Here is a 27603-nt window from a genome sequence, read left to right as displayed (position 1 = left end):
CGTGGGATCCTCCCGGACCGGGGCACGAACCCGTGTCCCCTGCATCGACAGGCGAACTCTCAACCACTGCGCCACCAGGGAAGCCCGATTTTTTTTTTTTTTAATACCAGGAAACAGTTAAATTTCAGGATGGCAGGATGACCAGGATGGCTTCTGTCTCCATCCACCTCCTAAATATGTACATTTTTTAGTTTCTTACTTTGTAAATACCTAACCTTGTAAATACTTACCTATATGTGGATGTTTGTCTTGTCTAGACAAGATAGTGAGGGCTAGAGGCAGTGACCTCACCTCCATGATACCTGCTGGAGAAACGTGAGCCCTGCAAACTCCCAATAAATATTAACTAAATCAAAAAAAATTACTATCTGAAATTCCCTCTGGGTATGAATGAAAAAAAATTCTTGCTTCAGAAAAAGTGAGCCACAAAAGGAAATTCTGTATCCCAGAATCCAATGCGAAGAAAAACCTTCAGGAAATGGGAGCTCGGGGATCTTCCAGAGAAAGAGATTAAACCCCATCTTTCCAAGCTGGGCCCGACTGGTTATGAAAGGCCTGACCTGGAATCCCAAATCTCAACATCTTAATACCTGAAGAAGTCTCTCAGTCTCTCCAAATCATTTTCATTAGGTAGAAGATGGAAGTGAAATCTCTATCTCACAGGGTTGTTTTGAGGAGCAAATAAATTATTAGATGAAGATGCTCTAATTAGTGCTGCATAAACACCAACTATTATTGCTACTGTCATGTACAGAATGACGGAGCACTTTTTTTTTTTTTTTTAACCTCAGACTTCCTCAAACGAATAAGGCAAGCATTCCAGGACGTATCATTAGAAAGAAGAGCTGCAGGCCTAATTCCTTTGTGGGTGTGGAGAAGGTGGTCTGCTTTCCTGGACCAAATACCCTGGGAGTGGGGGTGTGGGGCCTCCAGCTTAGATGATGCAAACAGGGAGGGTCGGGGGATAACAATCTATAAGATCCACTGGGTGCTTTCTGTGTGCTCTCTAGTACTGTGCTGAGTATTCTGGACCCCTGATTTTATTTAACCCTTTTTTCAACCTGGTAACATTGGTACCGGTGTCATCCCAATTTTACAAGAAGGGGAGGGGAGGGGAGGTAGATTTCCTGAGGTCACATAAGTGTGAGTGCTAGGACCCCAGGTCTGCAGGAATCCAAAGCCTTTAACCTTAACTACTTAATAATTCAGTCCTGCTTCTTCCGCTCAACCATACCCAATAATTCCTCACAGTAAGAAACATTCATTCACTGAGGAAATTTTACAGCTTGAAATTGTCCTTCCCTGTCTTTATTTATTTATTTATTTTTGCTTACGCGGGCCTCTCACTGTTGTGGCCTCTCCCCTTGCGGAGCACAGGCTCCAGACGCGCAGGCTCAGCGGCCATGGCTCACGGGCCCAGCCGCTCGGCGACACGTGGGATCTTCCCGGACCGGGGCACGAACCCACGTCCCCTGCATCGGCAGGCGGACTCTCAACCACTGCGCCACCAGGGAAGCCCTTCCCTGTCTTTTAGATGAACTCTTCCTCATCCTTCCAGACATGGCTGAATGTAATCTCCTATCACACCCTGAGCACACCCCAACAGGGCTCTCCACCCATATTGCCCTCACTGCACCTTGATGCCTCTGTGTGGTCACCAGGGAGGACAGAGGAGGCCCTTCGATACTTGTTGCTTGGCGTGGGGAGAGGGGAGTGGCTGAACGGGGGATGGGAGAGTCCCCAGTTCTGTCCTCACTCTCCATGGGAATTTATATCTTTTTTCCCTCCCTGAGCCTCCACTATAAAATAATGGAGGTAGAAAAAGAAATCAGATTTGTGGCTATCAGAGGCAGGGGTGGGGAGATGGGAAATTAGATGAAGTCAGTCAAAAGGTACAAATTTCCAGGTATAAGATAAATAAGTCCTAGGGATGTAACATACAACACGATAAAGATAATTGACACTGCTGTATGTTGTCAAAGAAAGTTAAGAGAGTAAATCCTGAGTTCTCATCACAAGGAAAAAAAATGTTTTTCCTATTTCTTTGATGTTGTATCTGTATGAGAGGATGGACATTCACTAAACCTATGGGGGCAAACATTTCATGATGTATGTAAGTCGAATCATTATGATGAACACCTTAAAATTATGTAGTCTGCATGTCTCTTACAACTCAATAAAAGTAGGGGGAAAAAACCAAAAACAAAAATCTATGTCTTTGAATAAAACCAGTTTTACTTCTAAAAAAATTAAAATTAATAAAAAATATAAAACAATGGATGTGACTAGATGTTTTCTAAAGACCCTTCCAACTCCAATATTTTTGAAGTGTAAGAATCAATTATCCCTAAGCCTGGGCTTACTTCTAATGACATTTTCCCTTGGCTGTTCTTTGAAACCAAGGCCACACCTTAGCTGGGAAATGTAATAAAGCCTGTGACCTTGATCAGGTAACTTTCCTTGAGAGTCAAATCATTTCTTTAATTAGCCCTTCTAGGTCTATAAAGACACTAAGAATGGGCAGTAGCTGCTAGTTATTCTTGTTTTGCTGGCAAATCAAAATGAAAAGACTTACAAATAAATCATCCAAAGACAATATCAGGGGACTTCCCTGGTGGCACAGTAGTTAAGAATCCGCCTGCCAATGCAGGGGACATGGGTTCGAGCCCTGGTCCAGGAAGATCCCACATGCCACAGAGCAATGAAGCCCGCGAGCCACAACTACTGAGCCTGCATGCCACAACTACTGAAGCCTGTGCACCTAGAGCCTGTGCTCTGCAACAAGAGAAGCCACCGCAATGAGAAGCCCACGCACCACAAAGAAGAGTAGCCCCAGCTCACCGCAACTAGAGAAAGCCTGTGCGCAGCAATGAAGACCCAATGCAGCCAAAAATAAAATAAATAAATAAATTTAAAAAGACAATATCAATAGGTCAAGGTCAGCTGGGGCAGAATCATATTCTTCTAGAGGTGGTATAAGATCAGTAGTGGAGTTAGAGATGATCTTGAACTTCAAACAAGAGGACAGAAATACTTTCTAAGGACAAGAGAGGCTAAAGAAGTAAAGACATCTCTGCTGTGCATGCATTTCCAAACTAGGCACAAAATAGACACTTTGGGTGGATATTTCACACCAGATTCCCTGGGATCCTTTATTACTACTACTACTACTACTTAAGGAGGTAAAGAGAGAGAGACAGAGGGAGAAATAAATAAAGATATTCAGAGAAATAAAGCTTCCTCTTTAGCTAAGAAATACACATTACCTACGGTTAGGAAAGACACGCTAGCCTGAAAAACTAAGCAGAACTAAATTCTGATCCTAATTCTACGTGGGCCCGTTGTGACTTTCGTGGCCTAAGGCACTTTTGTCTTTCTTGGCCCCTTCTCTCATAAAAAATATTTGAAAATATTGGTGGCAACATATGCTGTTCTTGTTCAAATGTTAATCAATACCTAGTAGACTCTTCTGAACATTGATTACTCTCAGAGATTCGTAGAGGGGCCAGTCCCAAAGACATGGCTTCAAATGAGGCAACCTTAGCAAGGTGAAGTTTGGAGACCCAGGAATTTAAGTCACATCACTACTTAAGAGCCATTAATTTACTTTCGGGTAAGATGGATGGTGTCCACTGTTTTTATCTGGAAGATAATGGCGAAAATTGATTAAACAGCTTCTATGACAATGTGTACATAGTAGTGTATAGTGAGGAAAGTTCTGAATCAAGAACCAGGTGGTCTTAAAAAAAAAAAAAAGAACCAGGTGGTCTAGATCCAGCTCCTTAACTTAGTAGCTGTGTGACCTTGGGCAAGTCGTTGGACTTCCGTTTCAGTTCAATGAAACTAAACTTTAGTTTTAATTTCTTCATTTGTGAAAAGGAGTGGGGGCCTTGATGATTCTATTGATATATATTCTGTTTTCAACTTTGGAAAATATCATTTGTTGGCTAATCCTACAACCACCTCCAACCCCTTCTTTCTTACCTTTGTCTATTAAAGATGCTAGAAAAACTAGGCACTTGCTTTTCTAGCCTCCTCTGCAGTTAGTAAAGTATATGACACAATTAGAACCAAGGAAATATAAATGGAAGCCTGCTAGGGAGTTTGGGAAAGCTTTTGCTTTCCTAGTGAAAGGAACAGACATGGTTAGGACACCTATCCCCACTTCTTTCTGCCTTTAATGTGGACTTGATACCTGGAGCTGTGACAGCCATTTTGTGAACATGAGGAACACGTATGAATGTAAAAAGTTATCACTCTGAGGATAGTGGAGTAAAAAGTCCGAATGTGCGTAGTCCCTGGATAGATCACGAAGTAGCAGGATCAATATTAGCAACGATTTACCTTTGGACTTCTGTTATGTGAAAAAAATAAATTCTATTTAGTAGGGTCTTCACTTGAAGCCAAAGCATTCCTAAATGAAACTTGTTATGGTTCTAATACACTTACCGCAAAAAGAAGTTGTGGCCAGTCGGCTTCTCTCCAAAGGCGGTGCCCACTTACTCCACATCCCATGGCAGGCTGGGTAGGTCACACCCTGGCAAAACAGTTGAAAATAGATTATTTGATTCAACTCCAGTTTCTTTTTGTGTTTAAAACACAGATTTTGCTTCTTTAACACTACAATTCAAAGCTTAATTTACAGATACTAAATGACATGTGTCAGCTATTTTGGCTCATGGCACAGATGCTGAAATTCAAATACTAGTTCAAACGTAAGCATGGTGGGGAATAGGGAAGGAGTCTTTATATTTCATATTATTATAGAATATCATTGTAGAAAGAGATTTCCACAACCAGCCGGTCCATCCTGTCATTTTCAAGATAGAGAACCTGAGGCTCAGAGCCATTAAGTGATTAGATTCTAGTCTTCACGGCTGCTAATATCATGTTCTTTCTACCATGTCAGTATTTTCTGAAGTGTGGTATATGCCCCTCTAGTGGGATTAAAGTCGGACTTAAGGTGCTACAACCACCTACATTTTTTATTATAATTGTTACATATATATTATAACATGCTTTAGAAATAAAATATAACTAGTACATCAAGCCCATGATATCAAAGATATTGTTGCTTATGATAGGTTCTTTTATTTTGTTTTGTTTTGTTTTGAAGTGAATTGATCTAGGGAAAATCTATAGGCAAATAATAGTATAAATCGTAGTGTGGATGTGACAAAAGTGACAAAGGTTAGAGGTGAATGACTGAGTTCGGGAAATATTTCTCTACATCAGGTATTGGCAAACTATAGCCTGATATGGCCCCACCATCTGTTTTTGTTCAGCCCTCAAGTAAAGATGGCTTTTACATTTTTAAGTGGGCAGAAAAAAAAATTGAAAGAAGAAGAATATTTCCTGGCATGTGATAATCATATGAAATGCAAATATCAGTGTCCAGAAAGTTTTACTGGAAAGTAGCCATGCCCACATGTTTACATATTGTCTCTGGCTGCTTCTGCATTACAATGGCAGAGTTGAGTCACTATAACAGACCATAGTATGGCCAGCAAAGTGCAAAATATTTACTTTCTGGCTCTATATTATTCTACCTCCTTCATCAAGTTAAATCTCTGTGTAAGACCACACCCTTGAAAATTTACAGATTTATTAATAAGTCCATTTAAACTGTTTTAGTGGAAAGAGCCCTTGCTATGTGAACTGTAAGTTTGGGTCTTTCAGTTTCAAATTTTATTAAATGAAAAGGGGTGGATTATCCTAAGATCACCCCTGGCTCATCTGAAATTCTGCCCTCTATGAAATGGTCCTTTATTGGGTACAAATTTGGAATCATACAAGGCATTTTAATTAAAGTATTCATAATTGTAATCACAACCAGAGAGTTCAGATAGCAGGACAAGGTGGAAGATAGGAAAACTGAGTAAAGGAGGTTTTCTTCAAAAGCTGAAATTTCTAAAGGACCATGTTGTCTCCAGCGATATCAAAATGTGTTAAGAATCTCCTACCTCCACTAGACCTTGCAAAATTCTGACACACATGACACATCCGTAATGTACTCTGGCTGCAGAAGGAATGAACATGTTCAAGGTCGATGTTAAGAAGATGGCAGCTCCAAAGACCCTGAGGGACCAAAACACTGTGTTATTGGGTAGGCCCACTGATGGATGTGGCATGTTAGTTAAACATCAGGAACAAACCTAACAGTTTATGGAAGATCACTATAGAAATTAATGGAAAGAGAAATAGATGTGTTAGGATCTGGTGTGTTCCAAGCTAGACTGTTGGGCCGCTTTGATTCCCAAGTTCCAGTCCCTGGACCAATCATGGGAAGGTTTTGGGCAGTACAGGGATGTCCTGCCTAGATGAGATCCTGAAGCTGGAGATTGACCAGCATGAGGTAAGCTTGCTGGAGACCCACCATTCTTCTTGGTTCTACCCAACTGATCCATTCTGACCATTACCTCATGACTTCTGCACATTTGGGTTGTGTCTCCTGCTTCCCAATTCTGCTCCCACTTTACCAGACGGGGATACTGACTATCTGAGAAGCATGCTGCGTCCTGGGACCAGCCAAGCACAAGACAGGCTGTGTACCTGTCTGAGCCCCCAACTCTCTGCCAAGTACCGTGTGCCTTCTCCTCCCTGCCTGGACAGGAGTGTCCTGGGAAAAGAGAGCCGGCAGCATTTTCTTCCTTTCTCACATGTGTTAGTGATGCTTCAGCCCTTTTTACATGCTGCGAAATCACTTTATATGTTATTTCTTCTTAGGGCAGAAGTGTAAGTAGTAACCCCAGAGACCATAAGAACTAATATTTTATCACTTTTTAAAAAGAATACAACAGGTAAGTGACAATAAAGGACACAAACTACACAAGAACATAAGTAAATATGAGTCATGCTTATACAAGATGACTTTCAAACTTTTTTGTCCTTGACCCATAAAACAAAATATATTTTATATTGCAACTCAACACACTGATACACACAAATGTAACCGAAACAAGTTTCAAAAACCAATACTTAAATGTGCAATGAGCTAAGATATTTTCTATTCTATTTTATTCTATTTGATTACCTTTTCTTCTATTTCTCCCTCTTTTTTTTTAGAAAATGGTCATTGGTAAATCACGATTGATTTTATTACCACCTAATGAGTTCTGTTTTAGAGTTTGAAAAACACTGCTTTATAAAGTATACACTTCACAAAATCCACATATGTAAAGTCAATTACAATTAGAAGAGACTTGGAAATAATTAGTACACTCCTTTTCTGGTACATATACATACTACATCTCCCCCAAGTGGCCATCACTTCTGCTTGAATACCTTTAGTGACAGAGAACTTACTACTCCTTGAAGTAGCTCATTTTGTCTTGGACCCACTTTTAATTGCTCAAACACCTACCATAGAATCTCAAGGGCATTAAAGACATCTTGCAATCTAGAGACTAGCCCCTCCTACTCACATGACAAAACCTGTATGGAACAGGACGATATTAACATAGTACAGAGAATCACAGAATGTCATTGGTCAAAGGCAACTCAAACACGATCTAATCCGTTTCATTTCACAGATGAAGAGACTGAGGCCCAGAGAAAAAAGGAACCCAGTAGAGGTCACCAAGTGAGTCACTTAGGGTCCAGGAACTGTTTCTCCTGATTCGGTTGCAATTGATCTTTTTATTACATAATCATTTAAAGAATTGCAAGATAGAATAGATTAGACAAAAAAGTAAACAAAAAGAGACTCTTAAGAACAGGATCATATAAGATCAATGTCTGTGAATCACATCTTTAGGAACGGCTTCTATCTTTCATTCTGTACCCCTAAATTGAGAGCCAATTATGCAGATTTTATAAGAGTACAAAGCCATATTATGATCTGTGCAGCACTCATGTTATATCAATTTATCTTACCTGTTAGCAGCAAACTTATTTGAAATGAAACCACCTGGAATTTGTGTCACAATATAGCCCCAGAAGAAAGATCCATGGATAAGGCCCACCGTCTCTGGATCCCAGTTAAATTGTGCTGTCTGGAAATGAGAAATCAGACACAGTTGTGTTTGGAAGAAAACACTTGACCATAATTACTCACTGATCATCCTACACAATAACCCCATGAGGTCTTTCCTTCCCTCCTTTATTCAAAGAATATTTTATGTAGGGCCTCTTGTGTGCTTGGGATATAGGACAAAACAAAGTCCTGGCTGTCACTGACCTCAGGTTCTAGTGATAGAAAGGAGAGATTATGTACAAATTAAAAAAAAGAAAAAAATAGATATACATGTACATGTGCATATATATATGTATATGTGTGTACATATATACATGTATGTGTGTATATATTATATATATACATATATGTGTGTATATATATATACACACAGAATAATGATGAGTGCTAGGAAGAAAATAAAACAACTTGCAAAGAAAACAAAAAATAAATTCTAGGTTTATTAAGCTATTTACTAGGTTATTCAGATACCAGTTTAGTGACAGCACAAAGGGAATGAGAGCCTTAAGTCTCTCGTTTCATAATGAGGATAATAAAACCTATTCTACCTCCCTATAGTATGTGTGGGGATAAACACCATAAATATTTCTAGTAGGTTATCCCTCTGCTTAGAGATTTTGCATTTAACACATTAGGATAATGCCTGGAACATAGTGTAGTCTCAATAAATGTTAGCAGCCATTATTGTTGTTATGATGATGATGATGATAACAACAAAATACCCTTCCACAACTCTGAGGTCATTGAAAATATGATTCTTGAGGGTTAGAGAGCCTTTCCTCACTTTCTTCCCCAGGCATAGTAACTCATCCTTTTCAGACTCCCTATAAATATCCCTCCTCTGAGGAAGCGCCTCAACTGCCCTGAACTGAAGTGGTCATTTTCCTAGGCTTGGTCCACAGACCTCTGTTCTTGCAGCCATGGCACTCACACTGTTCTCAAACTTGCCATTCACGTGTCCACTTCCCACATGGGGTGGCGAGTAACTCTAAGGTGGCAGCCATGTCCTTTTGACTTTATAGGCTTAGTACCTGAAACAAATGCCTGTAATGTAGAAGGGGCAAGTAAAGATTTGCCAAATGAATGAATAAACGAATGGCTTTGTAAAGCATTGATATCAAAATGCAAGATGTTCCTATTATGGAGTAAGGGTTCTTAATTATCAACATACTACATCTCATAAATTTTCTTTTTTAAAAAAATATTTATTTAGGCTGCACTGGGTCTTCGTTGCAGCATGCAGGATCTTAGTTGCAGCCTGCAGGCCTCTTAGTTGCAGTATGCGGGCTTCTTAGTTGCAGCATGCAAACTCTTAGTTGCGGCATTCATGCGGGATCTAGTTCTCCAACTGGGGATCGAACCCAGGCCCCCTGCATTGGGATTGTGGAGTCTTAACCACTGGACCACCAGGGATGTCCCCAACATCTCATAAATTTTTATCACAGTTTATTTTCCCACAAATTGTTATATAATAATTTGCTCATTTATTCAACATGTACCTCATGCCTCCTGTGTGCCAGGTCAGGTGATAGGCAGTATAAATACAAACTCAAACAAGTATTGCCTTTGCCTTGAGGAGATCACAGTCCAGGTAACGTTGGCCTGTGCTCTGTACTGTAGTTCCCACTTTGCAGATTAGGAAGTTGAAGCTCAAGAGTAAAATGGGACTAACAATCATTCATTCAAACCAGCTTACCAAATTTTTATTTCATGCTACTTCATGCCAGACATTGTTCTAGGCACTGGGGATACAGCAGTGGACAATGACAGCAATTGCTACTTTCACAAAGATGCCAGTGGGGATGGCAGAAAGTATACAAGTGCATACTGTGTTAGATGGTGATCAGTGATAAGAAGAAAAAAATAAAGCAGAGAAGGGGACAGAAATGTTGTGTAGGAATGAAGTAGGGTGAAATTTTAGATAGAGTGGCCAGGAAAGGCTTCAGTGAGGAGATGATTGTTGAGTAAAGTCCTAAAGGAAGAAAGGGAGCAAGGCATGCTGTTCATTATCTGAAAAGAAAGCTTTCCAGGCAGAGAAATAGCAAGTGCAAAGGCCCTGAGGTAAGCATGCGTCTTGTGTGTTAGAGGAATGGCAAGATGTCAGTAGAGCTAGAGGGTAAACGTGAGGAAGAGGATAATAGGCATTAAAATAAGAGAGGTTCAAATGATGAAGGGCCCTTTAATGCATCATAAGGACCTTGGCTTTTACTCAAAGACAGAGGGAAGCACTGAGTGAAGAGGGACCTGATTTTAAGTCTCTTTCCACGTCTTTCCTCTTCTAATCCTTACAACACGTAGAGGTAACTATTATTATCTCATTTTTTTATAGAAGAGGAAATTGAGGTTTAGAGAGATTAATTTACTTGCCCAAGGTCATAAAACCAGTTATAAAGAGAGCCAAGACCAAGCCCTCTTACCTACTTGACCCCAAAAAACTGTATTCTTTCCATTGCTGCGGAGACTTGACTTTCTCACTGAGAAGTAGAGACTGGACTTCTTTGCCTTGAGTCACAGAATGCCCCAAGAATCCAAGGATCCAAGACAGAGGGCTCCACTTCAACCAGCAGCTAATTGTCAATCACCTGGTCCCTTGCTCATGTCTTTCTCTCTGACGAGATGGTGCTTCTGTCCATTTGAGAAATGATACCTGAAGAAGAGCACTTGTGCCTGCTGAGAACTGACTTTCATTATCTCTTGAGCCCATTACAATCATAATGGCCTCATGTCTGAACTATTATTATAAGCCAAGCACTGTGTTAGGCTGAAAAAAAAGGGCCCCAAACGATATATGCACAAAATCCCCAGAATCTATGAATGCTGCCTTATTCGAGAAAAGGGTTTTGCTGATGTGATAAAGTCAAGGATCTTGAGATGAGTTTTCCTAGGTCATCTAGCTGGGCCCTAAATCCAATGATGTGTCCTTGTAAGAGAAAGGCAGGGGGAGATTTGAGACATAAGAGAAGGTACACAGGAAGAAGTCCATGTGAAGACGGAAGCAGAGATTGGAGTGATGCTGCCACAAGCCAAGGAATGCCTGGAGCCACCAGAAGCTGGAAAAAGCAAGGAAGGATCCTCCCCTAGAGACTTTGGAGGAAGTGTGGACCTGCTGACACTGATTCGGACTTCTGGTCTCCCCAGATATGAGAGACTAAGTTCCTATTGTTTTAAGCCACCATGTTTGTGGTAATTTGTTACAGCAGCCTTAGGAAAGTAATATAGGTGTTTAATATATTGGTGCCAGATTATCTCATTTGATCTGTAAAGCAGGCCTTTTATTCCCATTTCAGAATAAGGCAATGAGGATTAGCAAAGAATTGCTAGAAATGCCAGTTCCTGGCTCCCTACACATGTTTCCTTCTAAGAGGATTCTCTTCCTCCCCCAGAGCCATGGGCCTCTCCCCTGTGACTGGACACCTGAGTAGAGGGAGCCAAGGCATGGGATGGACTCAGCCCACCTGTCCCTCTCTCTCTCTCTCTCTAATCTGAACCCAGAGATTCTAGTTAGACAATACTGAACACTTGAATTGTGTTCTGAAACAAGTCCCGCTGGAGTCAGGGCCAAGTAAGTCAGCTCCCCAGCAAGGCAACGGCTCAAAGAACTTCAGCTTTGGAGGGCAGTGAGAAGCCATGGAAAAAGAAAAAAAAAAGAACTCCCCTGGTGGTCCAGTGGTTAAGAATCCGCCTTCCAATGCAGGGGACACGGGTTCGATCCCTGGTCGGGGAACTGAGATCCCACGTGCCATGGGATAACTAAGTCCATGCAACGCAACTACTGAGCCCACGTGCTCGGTAACCCACGCGGCAACTAGAGGGAAGCCCGTGGGCCGCAACAAAGACCCGGTGTGCAGCAACTAAGACCCGAAGCAGCCAAAAATAAATAAATAAATATTTTTTTAAAAAGGAAAAGGAAAAAACAAAAACAGCAGTCCATGGAGAGACCTGGGAGAATGGAGCAGACTCAGAGAGAAGCAGATGCAAGACACTGCACAGCAAGCAAGTTGGAGACTAAGCTAAGGATTTCCTAGTTCCCATGAGGTCCAGCTCCACTCTGCCCTTCCTGGCTCCTTTTCCTCCCCACAGTAGGGTACAGCCTGGATTTTAGTCCCACCTCAGGCTGGGCTCCCCTGTCCAGGGTGCAGACTGCACAAACATACACAGCAGATTTGCTTTCTGCCCTTCACTTTCGTGAGATCCCCTATAGCCCCACTGTAATTTCCTTCTTAACTTCAGCTGGTTTCCCTGCAATTCTATTCTTTGCAACCAGCAATCCCTGACCAAGACAGAAGGGCAGCTTGCTCAAGGTCCCAGAGCTAATAAACAACAGAGTCAAGTGTGAAACCACGCCTGGCCAATTCCAAAGCCCAATTCTTCTTAACCCTACAGGGCTCATGATTCATGAGAAGGAGTTTGGGTTTTTCCTGAGGGTAATGGGAACCAATCTCAAAGTTGCTCACACTTTAGTCATTTATTGCTCACCACGTGCCAGACACTGTTCTAAGTGATTCACATGTTTTAAAACTCATAATTATTAAACTAAAAATGATTACTCACACATCAACTAAAACTACCCTTTATACCACTAATAGAATATATGCCATTTATTTGCAAGACCTACCAATTCACACTGCTTACCTCTCTCCCTCTGCTGAAAACGAAGATTTTAAAATATCTCAGTGCAAAATACCTAGTTTTTCTCCCATAAAACCAACCAAACAAATATACCAGCCATTGAGAGCCTTTTGTAATATACTTAGTGAAATCTTTGTCCTTGGGTTGAACATGCTCAGATGATTTCTAAGCTTTGTTCTATTTGGATAAGAGAGAAATGGCCTGCTATAAATTGGAACTTCTGAAATGCTACTAAACTCCTAGTTATAAGGCCAGGGAAAATGATGTAAAGCATATTTTAGATCTTAATCAGTTTCTCTGAGACTCCAGAGGGCAAAACCATAGAAACTAGAGAGCACGCACAGCATTGTTCCTTAAGTTTATCAAAATGTCTTTTCCATATACCTCCAAGCAAATTCTGTTGACCTAGGCCTATCTTTTCAGGCAACAAACAACTGCAAACCAGCATATCATTTTGATCCGGGCCTCAGCAGACGAGTTTAATTAGCTGCCCTTGCTCACAAAAGGCGGCCAGAATGCATGTGATACACATCTGCAACCTCACTAATATACATCATTCTTTATTTTTAAAATGCATGACATGCCCCCTCACACCTCTACGGCCCTCCCTCCCCGTCTCAAAATAAACAACCAGGCTAACCTTTTAAAACAGATTCAGCTGTGGCATCAAAAAGAGAATGGTTAGAAGAATCTCCATGGTACCCTTTTCTTCTGGCAGAATAATCTCTTAGCCAAAAAGAAAAAGGAAAAAAAACAATAAACAAAAAACCTGCCGGCCAACTAAAGACTTCTTTTTAATGAATTGAAATCAAATTTTCCCAAACCGGTGCTTGACAGAAACTGTTCCACGTAATGCCGGAACAGTTTCTGTCAAGAGACAGATGTGGCATGAAAGAAAGCATTCTGCAGTCAAGTCCAGGAAACAATGCACTCCACAGCTCCCTCTTGGAGATTCTCATAGGACACGACACAGTAAAGGCTCCCAGTTCATAAGACACCTTCTTCACAGCACAGCCTACAGAACAATGATTTCCAGACACCAGTTTGGAAAATTCTGATCTAAATGTTTCCCCAGGGCTCCCCTGGTGGGGCAGTGGTTAAGAATCTGCCTACCAATGCAGGGGACACAGGTTCAAGCCCTGGTCCGGGAAGATCCCACATGCTGTGGAGCAGCTAAATATGTGCACTGCAACTACTGAGCGTGCGCTCTAGAGCCCACGAGCCACAACTACTGAGCCTGTGAGCCACACCTACTGAGCCTGTGTGCCACATTACTGAAGCCCATGCACCTAGAGACTGTGCTCTGCAATGAGAGAAGCCACCGCAATGAGAAGCCTGCACACCGCAACGAAGAGTAGCCCCCGCTCGCCGCAACTAGAGAAAGCCCCCGCACGCAGCAACGAAGACCCAACACAGCCAAAAATAAATAAAATAAATTTTAAAAATAAATAAACAAATAAATGTTTCCCCGAATATGGGCAGGGACCAGAGAACTATTAGATGTCTCTCTGCAAACAGATGGATTTCCACATGCGTCACTCCTGTGTGTGTGTTCAATACAATGAAATACGTATATGTTGGGTATCCACTGGGCATACATTTTCATTTTATTTTCCCATAATTTCAATCCTTCTCTAGGCCTACCATTTAGAAAACAAACCAGATTTTATCTTTCCAGTGATTCATAAAATCAATACTATTTAAGTGACATCAGAGTGTTTAAAGCATTTAAGTGCTTATGACTACAACAGCCTTTGAACTGGGCCTTCTGCTTCCACTCACTCCAGTCCCAATCCACTGGAGATAACTGGCTGGGCAGTGATCATTCTGCAGCATGGATTTGGCCATACCACTTCTTTGCTTAAAGCCCACCCCTATCTCCCCTCATGGCTTACCAGGCTCTGCAAGACCTAACCCCACTTTACTTGCTGCCTCCTTCTCTTGACGCTCACCCCATGCTTTACCTTTTTACCGGGGTTTCTTAACCTGGAGTCCGTGGATGGAACCATGTGGATCTATGAACTCGAATGGGGAAAAATCAGCATCTTTATTTCCACTATCTAAACTTTAGCATTTCCTGTAATTATGAATGTAGGAAACAAACCCCAGTCATTTATCAGTACCTGTGACTCTGTGACTAGTGGAAATTATAAATATGTTCATATCACATGATGGTTGTTGCTGCTATCTCAAACTATTGCTTCTCCTTCAGACTTCAAAATTACAGTAATTATTAGACCCATTGCTAGAGTTTGTCATCTGACATTTTCATAAAGAAGCCCATATGCTTCTATATCACAAATTCGATTTTTAAATATTTTGGTATCTTTATTTTATTTTATTTTTTTGCTTTATTTTTATTTATTTATTTATTTTATTTTTGGCTGCATTGGTTCTTCGATGCTGCGCGCAGGCTTTTCTCTAGTTGTGGCGAGCGGGGGCTACTCTTCATTGTGATGTGTGGGCTTCTCATTGCGGTGGCTTCTCTTGTTGCACAGCACAGGCTCTATGTGAACGGGCTTCAGTAGTTGTGGCATGCGGGCTCAGTAGTTGTGGCTTGCAGGCTCTAGCGCGCAGGCTCAGTAGTTGTGGCTCAATGGCTTAGTTGCTCCATGGCATGTGGGATCTTCCCAGACCAGGGCTCGAACCCATGTCCCCTACATTGGCAGGCAGATTCTTAACCACTGTGCCACCAGGGAAGACCGATATCTGTATTTTAAAATGATGGGTTTTGGGCTTCCCTGGTGGCGCAGTTGTTGAGAGTCCGCCTGCCGACGCAGGGGACACGGGTTCGTGCCCCGGTCCGGGAAGATCCCACATGCCGCAGAGTGGCTGGGCCCGTGAGCCATGGCTGCTGAGCCTGCGCGTCCAGAGCCTGTGCTCTGCAACGGGAGAGGCCACAACAGTGAGAGGCCTGCGTACAGCAAAAAAAATAAATAAATAAATAAAATGATGGGTTTCCTTTATAATCCTATGTGTTTTATTTTAAGAATTTAAAACATTAATACAGCCATGGCTGAAAGAACTCCCACCATAGACAGACACTGACCTGAATTTCCGGTTTTCCATCAACGTATATAGTGTTGTTGTTGACCATTTCCACAATGGCAACTCCAAGGTTGCACCGAATCCCAAAGGAAATGCAGAATCCCAGCCCGCTCATGATGGCAATGATGTAGCGCTTGGGGAGGCCACAGCAGTGGCAGTCACAGAGTGGGGGGCTCTGCTTGGATGCCTGCACTGGCCTTCCTTCTTCATTCAGCTCAATGTTACCTTCTTCCTCACTGGTCCCATCAATTTTCCTACAGTGGAAAAAGAGAAAGACCAGGATTACGGAAAAAAACAAAGTGTACTACAAAAGAAGAAAAAGTGTACCAAGAAAGAAAATAGGAAACCCAGAGTAGGATGCAGCCTGCATTTTTTAACATCATCATCATCATTATTACTAAAATAAATTATAATGGCTAAAATTACTGATATTCTGGATATCATATTCCACCTTTATAGGCATTAAGTTGTTTTAATCTCATAACAACCACATGAGGTAGATCGTGTTATCTTGTCCTTTTCTACATGAGGAAGCTAAGTCATCTATGGTGGGATGCAAGCCCAAGTCCAGAGTTTGTGTCCTCAACAATATGCTTGGGACTTCCCTGGTGATGCAGTGGTTAAGAATCCACCTGCCAATGCAGGGGACATGGGTTCAAGCCCTGGACCGGGAAGATCCCACATGCCATGGAGCAACTAAGCCCGTGTGCCACAACTACTGAGCCTGTGCTCTAGAGCCCACGCACCACAACTACTGAGCCTGAATGCCACAGCTACTGAAGCCCACGCACCTACAGCCCATGCTCAGCAAGAAAGAGAAGCCACCACATTGAGAAGCTCGTGCACCACAATGAAGAGTAGCCCTCACTCACCACAACTAGAGAAAGCCCACACACAGCAACGAAGACCCAACCCAGCCAAAAATAAATAAATAAAATAGATAAATTTATTAAAAAATATATATATGCTTTACTGAACTTCCTGCTGAAAGAGTATCCATAGACTTCATCCACATTGCATGACCCAGCTAACTATTATGTTTGACCTTAATTTTAATGTCACTTGAAGCTTGCTAAAAAGATATACAGTAGAAAATTAATGCAGATGTTTTTCTTTCTTCCTCTTTTTCTAAGTCTTAATAAAATACGAGATGGAGGTAGGGAGACACATTTTCTATCACAGCACACAACAAACTGGTTGTGTATCCTTTCTTCCTTAGGTGGTTCTTCTAAGGAGGTGATTCTCTGACAATTTTTAACCAGATGGTAGGATTTCTCACTGAGTTCTATAAATTCAGATTATGGTATATCTATTACAGTAAATTTACTCCCTTCTTTAAAGAAAAGAGTAATTGGGCAAACTGAACACAATCTGTCAATTATAAAAGGAGCTGTATGCATCCTCTCACATATTGTAACCCTTCTGAGGACGCCCAATTAAGTTCCAAGTCTTTGTAAAAATAAGCAAAGCTTATACGTTTTCCTGAGTATCATATTCACTAATAGCTAATACAGACCAGACTGAAACACAAATAATTTGCCCACCAATTCACAGAAGAGATAATCTTGGTAGCTTTTTATGACTCAAGCAAATGAGGTTAAAGTACATGTAGAGAGAAGCAAATGTACTGGATTTAATTCAGTTCATCAAATATTTATTGAGTGCCTACTGTGTGTCAGGCACTGTGCTGAATGTTAGGGAACAATAAAGAAGGGGACATGGTCTTTGCCCTTCTTGAGTTCTTAGGCTGTTTGGAAAGAAAGACACATACACAAGCAGCTATAATTGCTGGATGATGTAGGTTTTGTTGCAATCAAGGTGAAGAGCAATAGTAAAACAGGAAAAAGAGCTTTCATTTTCAATGTGTGAGTTCAGAGTGGTAGCTTAATAAATGTGCAAGAATATGGAAGTAATCAGAAGAGAACTTCAGCAACCTCCCTGTGTACCTATCTACCTACCTGTATTTATGCTAATTTGTTCTTCCTTTGTTCTATGGTTGTCCATGCTTCTAGCTAAGGCCAACCTCTCTCCCTGGGCACTAGATCTCATTGCCTCTCATCTACTCAAGGAAATCCCTACCCCATACTTAATCAATTATTTTTCCTCTCTACTAGATCATTCTTATTGTCTACAAATATGCTCTTATTTGTCCCACATTAAAATTTGAAGTAAAAACACTTTCTCTTTCTGCTACTCCCCTATTTCTCACCTTCCTTTTATAAAAAAAGAAAACTTGGAAGTCACTGTCTTCACTTCCCTTTGTCCCATTCTCTCTTGGACCCACTCCAACCAGGTATCCCCCAACCTGTCCACCAAAACTGTTCTTCTTAAGGTCATCAATGCCCTCCACGTGGTTCAACCCAAAGGCTATTTTCAGTCCTCATCTATTCAACCTACCCGCATCACTTGACACTACTGATTATTCTTTCTTCCTTGACTACTTTGTTTCCTTCACAGAAACCACACTCACTTGGTGTTCCTCCTAATTCCCTGACCACTCCTTCTGTTTTATCCCTTAAGCTGATTCCCTACTTCCTCAACCTGTAAACATTTGGATATCCAGGACTCAGTTCATAGATCTCTTTTGTTTTCTATCTATACTTTCTGCCTCTGGGCTACAGATACCATGCATATGCTGACAGATCCCAATTTTCATATCTAGACTTATTTGACATCTTCTTGGACACACGATCAGCATCTCAAACTTAACATATCCAAACTGAGTTCCCCTAAAAGGAATTAATTTCCCATCCCAGGTAATGACAAGTTTGTTCCTTTGGTTGCTCAGGCAAAAAACTTGGTGACATCCTGGATGCATTTCTTCTCCAATCTATGTCCAGTCTAGGAACCAGTGTCCCTTAGTTTTAATTTTTACTCTTCTTTTTACTTAGCTGTGTGACTTTGGTCTAGTTAACCTCTCTGGGCTTCAGTTTTCTCATCTGTAACCTGAAAATTATAATAATAGTTTCTTCTTCATGGGATTGTTCTTAGGATTGCCATAAGTGAATTATTATATTAGATCATTTAGAACAGAACTTGACACATGTGAAAACTCAATACATGCCAGCTATTTTTATTACATTAATCCTCATAACCATTCAATGAGTCCACTCTGCTGGGCTGAGCATTAATGCCATTTATTGCCATTTATATTGGTGTCTAAGAGTTATTTGGATTATAAAACTGTTTATAATGTGCAGCCCCAGTGGTCATCATGAATTTCTGGCATCAGAACATATATAATTTGAATAGCATGGAAAACTGATGATCTAATATTGATACATCATTATAATAATATTAATATTCACTAAAACATGGATAATATATAACAACTACACTAATATTTGTATGAAGCAAATTCAGTTCTTTCCCTCTGCCCTTTCCTCTCCCTACACTTTCATATAATGATCTTATTCTATGGTGAGAACAGCTCAGTGAGACAGGAAATCTAATGCTTCCATTTGACACAAATTATAACTGTAGTTCAGAAAGCAAGAGTGGATTGGCCAAGACCACAGAGCCAGTAAAGGGTAGGGGCAAGATGTGAAGCCTTTCTCCTGCCTGTCCAGCCAAGTTCCCTTTCATGTGAGTTTCCCAGCTCACCAGGCTGTGTTCTGTCTCAGTGATCTTCCTGAGTCACCTTGTCATCTCTTACTTTGTAGCCCAGTCACCATGGATGACCCAGTAGAGGAGAATCTTTAAGAGAAAGGGCTCTGGAATGAGGGAAGCTGAATGCTGTTTCACCCATGTGCCAGTTTTGTGACTTTGGCTCTAAGTTACTTGACCACTTTAAGCCACAATATTCTGGTATTAGTTTGCCAGAGCTGCCATATCAAAGTACCACAGACTGAGTGGTTTAAACAACAAAACTTTATTTTCTCACTGTTCTGGAGGCCAGAAGTCCAAGATTAAGGTATTGCCAAGCTTCCTTCTGAAGCTTCATTCCTTGGCTTGTAGATGTCTGTCTTCTCCTTGTATCTTCACATCATCTTCCCTCTGTGTATATCTGTGTCTCTCTGTGTCCAAATTTCCTCTTCTTATAAGGACACCAGTCACGTGGATTAGGGTCCAAACTAATTATCTCATTTTAATGTAATTGTCTCTTTAAAGACCCTATCTCCAAATACATATTCCTCACCAGGGATTAGATGAAGGCTGGGGGCTGCAATTATTGGGATACTACGAATTTCATCTGCTGATGTTTTTATATATATGGTAAGAACTTATTTACTGTGTAGTGTGTTTAAACATTTAAGTTTTATGAGCTAGTTCCTCCTTTAGAAGCTGACTATTCAACTTGTTCACTTTTTCCTTTTTTATAATAATTATCAGGTTATAAAAATAAGTTTATACTTTTGTGTTTAATCTGAAAGTAAGAAGCAGAAAAACTGCCTATAATTGCATAACATGGAGATAAGTATCAATACTTCAGTGTAATTCCTTCCTATCTTTATTAAAAATAAATAAACTGTTTTCCAACATACACACACAAAAATAGTACCAGGAATTAGGACTTCAACATACAAATTTGGAGGGGACACAATTCAGTTTATAACAATCACCATCTCTAAAATGGGCTAATGATCATAGCTATGTCATAAGGTTGTTTTAATGATTAAATGATATGATGCATGTAAATTATTTAGTGCAGTGCCTGGTACATAAAAGAGCTTTCTATTAATACATGGTGAGTAGTATTATTATTGCTATTAATAAAATTGTTACCATTCACAAGCTTAGCATCTCTCTATATGCATGCAGATGCTTTGGATGAAAAGTAATACAGACTAACATTCTCAGGCACTGTGGGGTCTTGAGGAGCATAACTGAAGACAGACCCAGCTGCTGTGCTCTGAGTACACCAGGGCTTTGGCTCGAGGACCACACTGTCACAGGCTGCTCTCCAGCAAGCACGGAGCACAGCAGTGATTTAAGGCAGACCCTTTCCTGCAAGAGGCAGGACTCCCCAGTGGCCTTGCCAAAACTTCCTAGTACCGTGGTGGAGTCTGAGACTCTTCCTACCTAAACTTTCTTCTTTCCCTCTCTCTTATGCAGATAGTGTGGTGGTCTGAATGCTCTCCCAGGCTCCCATAGCTCCTTCCCCTTTTCCCTCAATAAATCTCTTGTGCATCTATTCCAGTTTTAGCATCTGCTTCTTAGAGGAACGAACACAAGCACCCTCTGAGTGCATGGTGCCACCTGGGATGTCCTAAGAGCTTCCAGAGGGAGGACACAACAGCATGGGAGTAGATTTCCTTCAGTTTCAGTTTCTCTTGCCTGAAGTGGCAGCTGAGTCACCAGGCTTCACGTGACCATGGGACCAGGAATGAGCATGGGTCAACAACTAGAGGAAGCTCCAGAGTTGTTTGTGACTCCTTTGCACATCCTGGGTGTGGCAGGAGGGGCACCCCTATATCAACTGAAACTTCACTTCCACCAGAGTTAGATTTGATTTGTTTTAAAAACAGAAAAATGGTGAGACATTACTTGTACAGCCAAGTTGCTCGGAGAGGAAGATTCCAAACTACCTCACCCTGCTTAATAGAACAAACCAGGCTTTGTGGCAGTCAGTTAACCCAGGTTTGGTTGCAGCTCTGCCACATATATACTAGCTGTGTGACTTTGGGCAAGTAGCTTGGCCTTTCTGAATCTCACATTTCCTCATCCGTAAAATGAATATAATATTTATCTCACAGAGCTGTTGTTCAGATTAAATGAGCCTACAATACCAAGAGGAAAATATTACCACCAGTAAACAGGTAGGTATTGCTTCAGTGTTAGGGACTGTACCATCCCTGATCCTGCCTAAGTGTTTTATACTTTCCTCTATTAGTGCACTTATCACATGGAGTTAGTTATTTGTTGTCATCAGCACAGTAGGTGTGGAGTATGTGTTGATTTGAGAACATGAATGAATGAAGTTCTCTCCAATAGATTGTGAGCATGTTGAGGGCAGGAGCCATTTCTGCCTCATCTTTATTCCTAGGGCTCAGCATGGTGCCTGGACTCATGAATTCCTAGTCAACTGAATGGAACTGAGGGATCAATTTTGGGCATCACTCCTGACTTACAGCTTTTACAGACAGAGGTAAGCATCTATTCATCCCTGCCCAGTGACAAGCTATTTTTTTTAAAGGGGTTTGGGGTTAAAAGAATAAATGAGAAAAAGGAACTCCCTTCTTACGAAGTAGAGGACTTCAATCATGCATAAGTGCTGCTTATCATATTTGGTTTTCTATTGATGTTTGCCTGCAGCTGGTCTTTTAGATCAGAGAATCTTCATTCTTTCTAGGGTGACATTCATCGCTGCTGTTTCTCCAAATACAGATAGCTGCAGTCTGTGGGCTGGGCTGCTAGCTCTTTATATACTAGACAAGTACAGGCCCACGGTTCACAAAAACAACTGTCCAGTAAACAATCAAGCCCCAGGATTATAATTGCTTAAGATATGCTAACTGGCCTTTAAGTACCTGCAGAAGTATACTTCCAATTCAAATGTTCCAGTAATCATTGAGATTTGGTTTTGTTTTGCAGGTAATGAGTTCTATATATGGAGCACAAATTGAGTAGAACTAAAGATCATTTTATGACTTTAAAAAGTTTATTTACTTACTCTTTTTTTTTTAAGTTTTTTTTTTGATGTGAATCATTTTTAAAGTCTTTATTGAATTTGTTACAATCTTGCTTCTGTTTTATGTTTTGGTTTTTTGGCCACAAGGCATGTGGGATCTTAACTCCCTGACAAGGGATCAAACCCGGACCCCTGTCTTGGAAGGTGAAGTCTCAACCACTGGACCAGGAGGGAAGTCCCTTTATTTACTTAAATCCTAACCCCCAGCATCTCAGAATGTGACTGTATTTGGAGAAAGGGACTTTAAAGAGGTAATTAACATTAAATAAGGGCCCATATGGGTGGGCCCTAATCCAATATGACTTGTGTCATTACAAGAGGAGGAAACCTGGACACACAAAGAGACACCAGGAGAGCACATCACCAGAGTAAAGGTCCTGTGAGGACACAGAAAGAAGGCAGCCATCTACAAGCCAAGAGGAGAGGCCTCAGAGGAAACCAAGCCTGCCAACACCTTGATTTTGGAGCTCCAGCTTCCAAAACTGTGAGAAAATAAGTTTCTACCCAGTCTGTGGCACTTTGTTTTGGCAACCAGAGCAGACTAATACAGTATTCTAATTTGCCTTCCAAAGGCTCACATTTACATTAGGTTGTTTTTCACATAATCATTGAGCTGCTACTCTACTGGAAGAAGGAAGTTGAAGGATATTGACTACCTTCTACACTGCAGGCACCCCATAAGAGAGAGAGAGGGAGAGATCTTCAAAACAATCTTGAGAAGTAGGATTTATCCTCATCTTACAGCTCAGAAGACCAAAACTCAAAAAACAAACAAACAAAAAACCTTGCCCAGGAGTCACCCAGTGGCAGTGGGTGAGGTGAAAACATAATCCAGATTTGATATCAAGCCTGCTCCTACATAGGAACTAATCGGAAACCACCTTAAAAATATTAAGTGCGTCACCTAAATAGATGTGTTTTAAAGGTTCTAGAGAAGCAGTACTGAAGCGGGATTAAGAGAAATACTGTATGATATCACTTACATGAGGAATCTAAAAAATACAACAAACTAGTGAATAAAACAAAGAAGCAGCAGACTCACGGATACAGAGAACAAACTAGTAGTTCCAGTGGGGAGAGGGAAAGGGGGAGGGGAAATATAGGGGTAGAGGGAAAGAAGGGATATTATGGGATTATATGAAATCATGTGTGTGAAACTTTTGAAAATTATAAAGCACAGTAGAATTTAAAGAATTTTTCATTTAGTTAAAAAAATCAATTAAAAAAAAGAGACAGGGGCTTCCCTGGTGGCGCAGTGGTTGAGAGCCCGCCTACCGATGCAGGGAACACGGGCTCGTGCCCCGGTCCAGGAAGATCCCACATGCCGCGGAGCGGCTAGACCCGTGAGCCATGGCCGCTGAGCCTGTGCGTCTGGAGACTGTGCTCCGCAATGGGAGAGACCACAACAGTGAGAGGCCTGTATACCACAAAATAAAAGAGGCAGAACATGCTCTGTAGTCAGGCAGTCCTGGTCCAAAGCTGAGTCTGGTGTTCATTAGCTGTGTAACCTTGAGCAAGTTACTTAACCTAACTGGGCCTCAGTTCCATGAATGGAGGATAGAACTCTTGTGAGCACTAAATAAGATAAAGTTTATAAAGCACTTGATAAATAATTGATAAATGGAAACTTCCAAAGGAAGGAGGAGGGACTTAAAGTCTGACTCCCAGAGCTAGGTTAGGATTTGAAATGGGATCTCATCAGTGTGGCTTTCAGTGCTCCAGATTCCAAAGGATCTCAAGAAAATGCACCTGGTCAACTCCCACCCAGCCAATACTCTCACAGTACCTGTTTTGGTATATTTTTTAAAGATATTATTTGCCTCTTCCAGTAGACTATAAACTCATAAAGTCAGGAACCAAGTATCCCTAGTACCCAGCATAGTTCCACAGATTTTGAGGTGTTAACCTCTGCTGTTTTTGTTTTCCTCCTGGAGTTTCACCCTTTCCTGTCCCCTCATAAAAGCAGAGAGTCAGTACGCCTTACCCAATCAGGGAATGATAAGAAGGGGATAAAGATGGTGGGGCAGGAGGATGTGGAACTCGCCCCCCGCCCCCACCTTACCCCATGAACACGTCATAAATACATCTACATGTGGAACAATTCTCACAGGAAACTGGCAGAAAGACTCCTATACAACCAAGGCTGAAAGAAAGATCCACATAGGATCGAGTAGGAAGGGAAGACAAGTGATCAAGTCAAGACCTGTGACCCAGGGAGGGGACTCAGAGGAAAAGGGAGATCACACAGGCAGACATATTGGGTGCCCCAGTCCTGGAGTCCAACACAGGGAAGACAAGTCTTCTTGGCTGGTTGGAGGTCCGGTGGGAAAATGGACAGCAGGGAAAAAACACTTAGACTCTATGCTTGCTTATTCCAAAAGCCTAAGCTACAGTGACGAAGCAACAGCCCAATGGCCACATCTGGCCCATAGACATGTTTTTTGTATGGTATCATGCATGTATAGAGTTTTGGGGTTTTTTTTTCCAGTATTTGGATGAATTGCCAGAGTTTAAAAGTCAGGAGATTGCTCCAAAAACAAACAAACAAAAACGCTTGGATTTCTGGCTTATTTTGAAAACTGAAAGTCTGGAATTATTAGGTCCACATTCTCTCATGGCTATAATTGACTCTCCTTTTAACTACAGCCCCCACCACTCTCTATTGTCACCCCAACACTGAGCTCAGTTGCCATTTAACATTACACCAGCACTGTTGCTTTCCTTAAAGTTAAGAGGAAAGGAAAACATGTTTTGTACTCATATCTCTATCAGAAGAAGAAAAATAAAAACTAGACTATGAACAATCATAAGAAGTAGACAACCATCATTTATGGTTGCCCAATGTCTAACTGCCACTTGATATTTTGAGCTCTGTCTTACCAGCAGAGAAAACTACTTTTCCTATGCTCTCTTGTAGCTATGATGCTAGCTATGACGCGGACTCTGCCAAATCAGAAGTGTGTGTGTGAGATTTAGGTGCCAAAGGAAGTAACAAGAGGAGGATGCAGTATGCAGGGGAAATGGCAATGCAAATGGTGACACATGCAATGGTGGAGGCAGCTGGTTCCTCTGTGACTCTGTGGCAGAATTCTGGAACATAATTAGTACCTAGAGACAAGCATTGGTAGTGGCTTTGTTTTATCTAGAACATTCTAGTGATATGACATAATATGTTCTCTGTTGCCTTTTTACTGCAGGTAGAGTGTCCAGATCTGGTCCTCCCAAGGAATCTGAAAGCTTACTAACACGCTTTACTAAATTTCATTCCACCTCAGCTAGAGTGGATTCTCTTGACTACAACGAAGAACTTTGAATGACACCGCATAGTTCTTTGTGGAAGTAGAGACTATTTCTGTGTGTTGGCATCTAAAATGTGTCTTTGTCATAAAATACAATGTGGCCTGCTTCACTCTATAGGTACTGAGTCTATGGTCCTAGCACTAACCTTGAAGAAGCACTTAGAGGACTTGCTTATTGTAAAGATATTTGTGGGAAATTGGGGAAAGAGAAAATAAGCCCTAGATAAGGAAATCTACTGCCAGACTAGGAGAAGATAAGAGGTGGTTAGAAGAGAGAGGCTAAGGGTCTAAAAGCTGAAGGGTCCTGTGTCCTGCTGCTTGGAAAGACCCCTGAGGTGGGGAGTCCTTAAGAGAATGTCGTTCTAGGAAGCAAACCCTAAGAATGAGATCTTAGATTTTGATAGCTCACTAACTGGTTGGGAGTGAGGACCCCAACACTGGTGGTAGGTGAGTGTTGATAGTTCCCAGTATGCGGTACCAGTGCAAATGCTGAGACTTTCAGCTGTGGTGAACTGGGCTGGGATACAGGTGGAAGGGGATGCAGTGGTTCACGCAATATCTCTGGTACTTGGGAGGTATAGGAGAAATAGCAATTTCTCCACAGAGTTGAGTGGCTATTGTTAAATGCCACTGATGCTCTGAAGAAAGAAAATAACAGGATTGGGGCAATCAATTACCAATTTAAAAGAAAAAGTGAGCATCTGTCACTTCCTTGTCAGCCTTTAAAGAGACCCTCATCTCCTGCAGTTGGAGGGCAAACATAATTGAAGATCAGGCACAAGACTTCATTGTAAAAATGGCAGAATCCCCTCTGGGTGTGGGCTGGACTTAGTGACTTGCTTCCAAAGAATAGAGCATGGGAAGAGAAGATACCTGGCAAACACTTCCTTAGCCAAGCAATCAAGGTTAGCATCACTAGTGATAAGTTATGTTGATACAACGTACCCCTCCCCCATATGATGTGATGAGAAAAGCATTTCGCCTTTGTAGCATTCTTCCTAAAAACTCACAATCCTAGTCTAATCATGAGAGAAATATCAGACAGCTCAAATTGAGGAACATTCAACAAAATACCCAACCAGTATTCCTCAAAACCGTTCAAGTCACGAAAAACAAGAAAAGGCTGAGAGTCACAGATCAGAGGAGACATGATGACTAAGAGCAGTGTGGTATCCTGGATTGGATCCTGGAACAGGAAAAAAGACATTAATGGAAAAACTAATGAAATTTTAATGAAGTGTTGGAGTTGAATTAGTAATGCACCAATGTTGGTGTCTTAGTTTTGACAACCGTTCCATAATAATGTAAGATGTTAATATTCGAGGAAACCAAGTAAGGAGTAAATAGAAAAGTTCTGTACTATATTTGCAACTTTCCTGTGAATCTAAAATTATTCCAAAACAAAAGCTTAGTTTTAAAAAAAAATAGCAGAACTCCAGAGAAGGTAGAATTCTGAGGCTGGGGAGGTCTCTTACACCCAAGCTGAGATCCTGATAAGAAATGGCACCCTAAGAACTTGGGATGCTAGGATACCCGAGTGCTGGGTTAAAGGGTAGATGCACTTGAACATCTAAAGCCCTAGATTCCTCTGAACCCTCTGGACCTGCAGATGCAGCCATGCTTCTTTTTGGAAGACAGATGTCCCTCCTCCTTTTACTTGAAAACTAGCCTCAAACGGAGCAGGTGATTTATGAGATGACGCTGATGCTCTTCAAGATCTGCTCCCACCTCCCTTTCTGACCACCAGACCGATAATTAGCCCTGAGTTCCAGGCTGGAAAAGATTAGGCAAATATTGGGTGTGCCTGCCAATGAAGGGAGGGGTTATACACCAAGAAACAAGCAGGATCTGACTAACGTTTACCAGCAGGAAGCAGAAAAGTATGCCTGGGGATGGTTTCTGAACATGCTGGCTCTGAGGGAGATGTAGGGGTAATAAAATTGGATCAGGAAGAGTTTGTCAATACGAAGGTTAGGTTGAATTATGTTGCCCTCAAAGGATAAGTTCAAGTCCTAACTCCT

General features: G+C 41.4%; 1 protein-coding gene across 2 annotated transcripts in view; it reads right to left on the bottom strand.

Annotated features, from left to right (window-relative positions):
• Positions 1-27603, bottom strand: part of SLC17A8 (solute carrier family 17 member 8) — a 63068-nt gene that overhangs the window by 16611 nt on the left and 18854 nt on the right. For both annotated transcript variants that reach the window (XM_027107314.1, XM_027107313.1), the window contains 4 exons: positions 15654-15906; positions 7876-7994; positions 5964-6078; positions 4450-4537 (listed from right to left, as the gene is read on the bottom strand). In XM_027107314.1, the coding sequence (XP_026963115.1) occupies positions 4450-4537; positions 5964-6078; positions 7876-7994; positions 15654-15906 (575 nt within the window). The remainder of the gene's footprint in view (positions 1-4449; positions 4538-5963; positions 6079-7875; positions 7995-15653; positions 15907-27603) is intronic.

The sequence above is a fragment of the Aethalodelphis obliquidens genome, unplaced genomic scaffold (genome assembly GCF_003676395.1).
Source record: "Aethalodelphis obliquidens isolate GAN/ISIS:26980383/991018 unplaced genomic scaffold, ASM367639v1 scaffold8, whole genome shotgun sequence".
NCBI lineage: Eukaryota > Metazoa > Chordata > Mammalia > Artiodactyla > Delphinidae > Aethalodelphis > Aethalodelphis obliquidens.
This window is presented reverse-complemented; position numbering and strand designations above follow the sequence as displayed.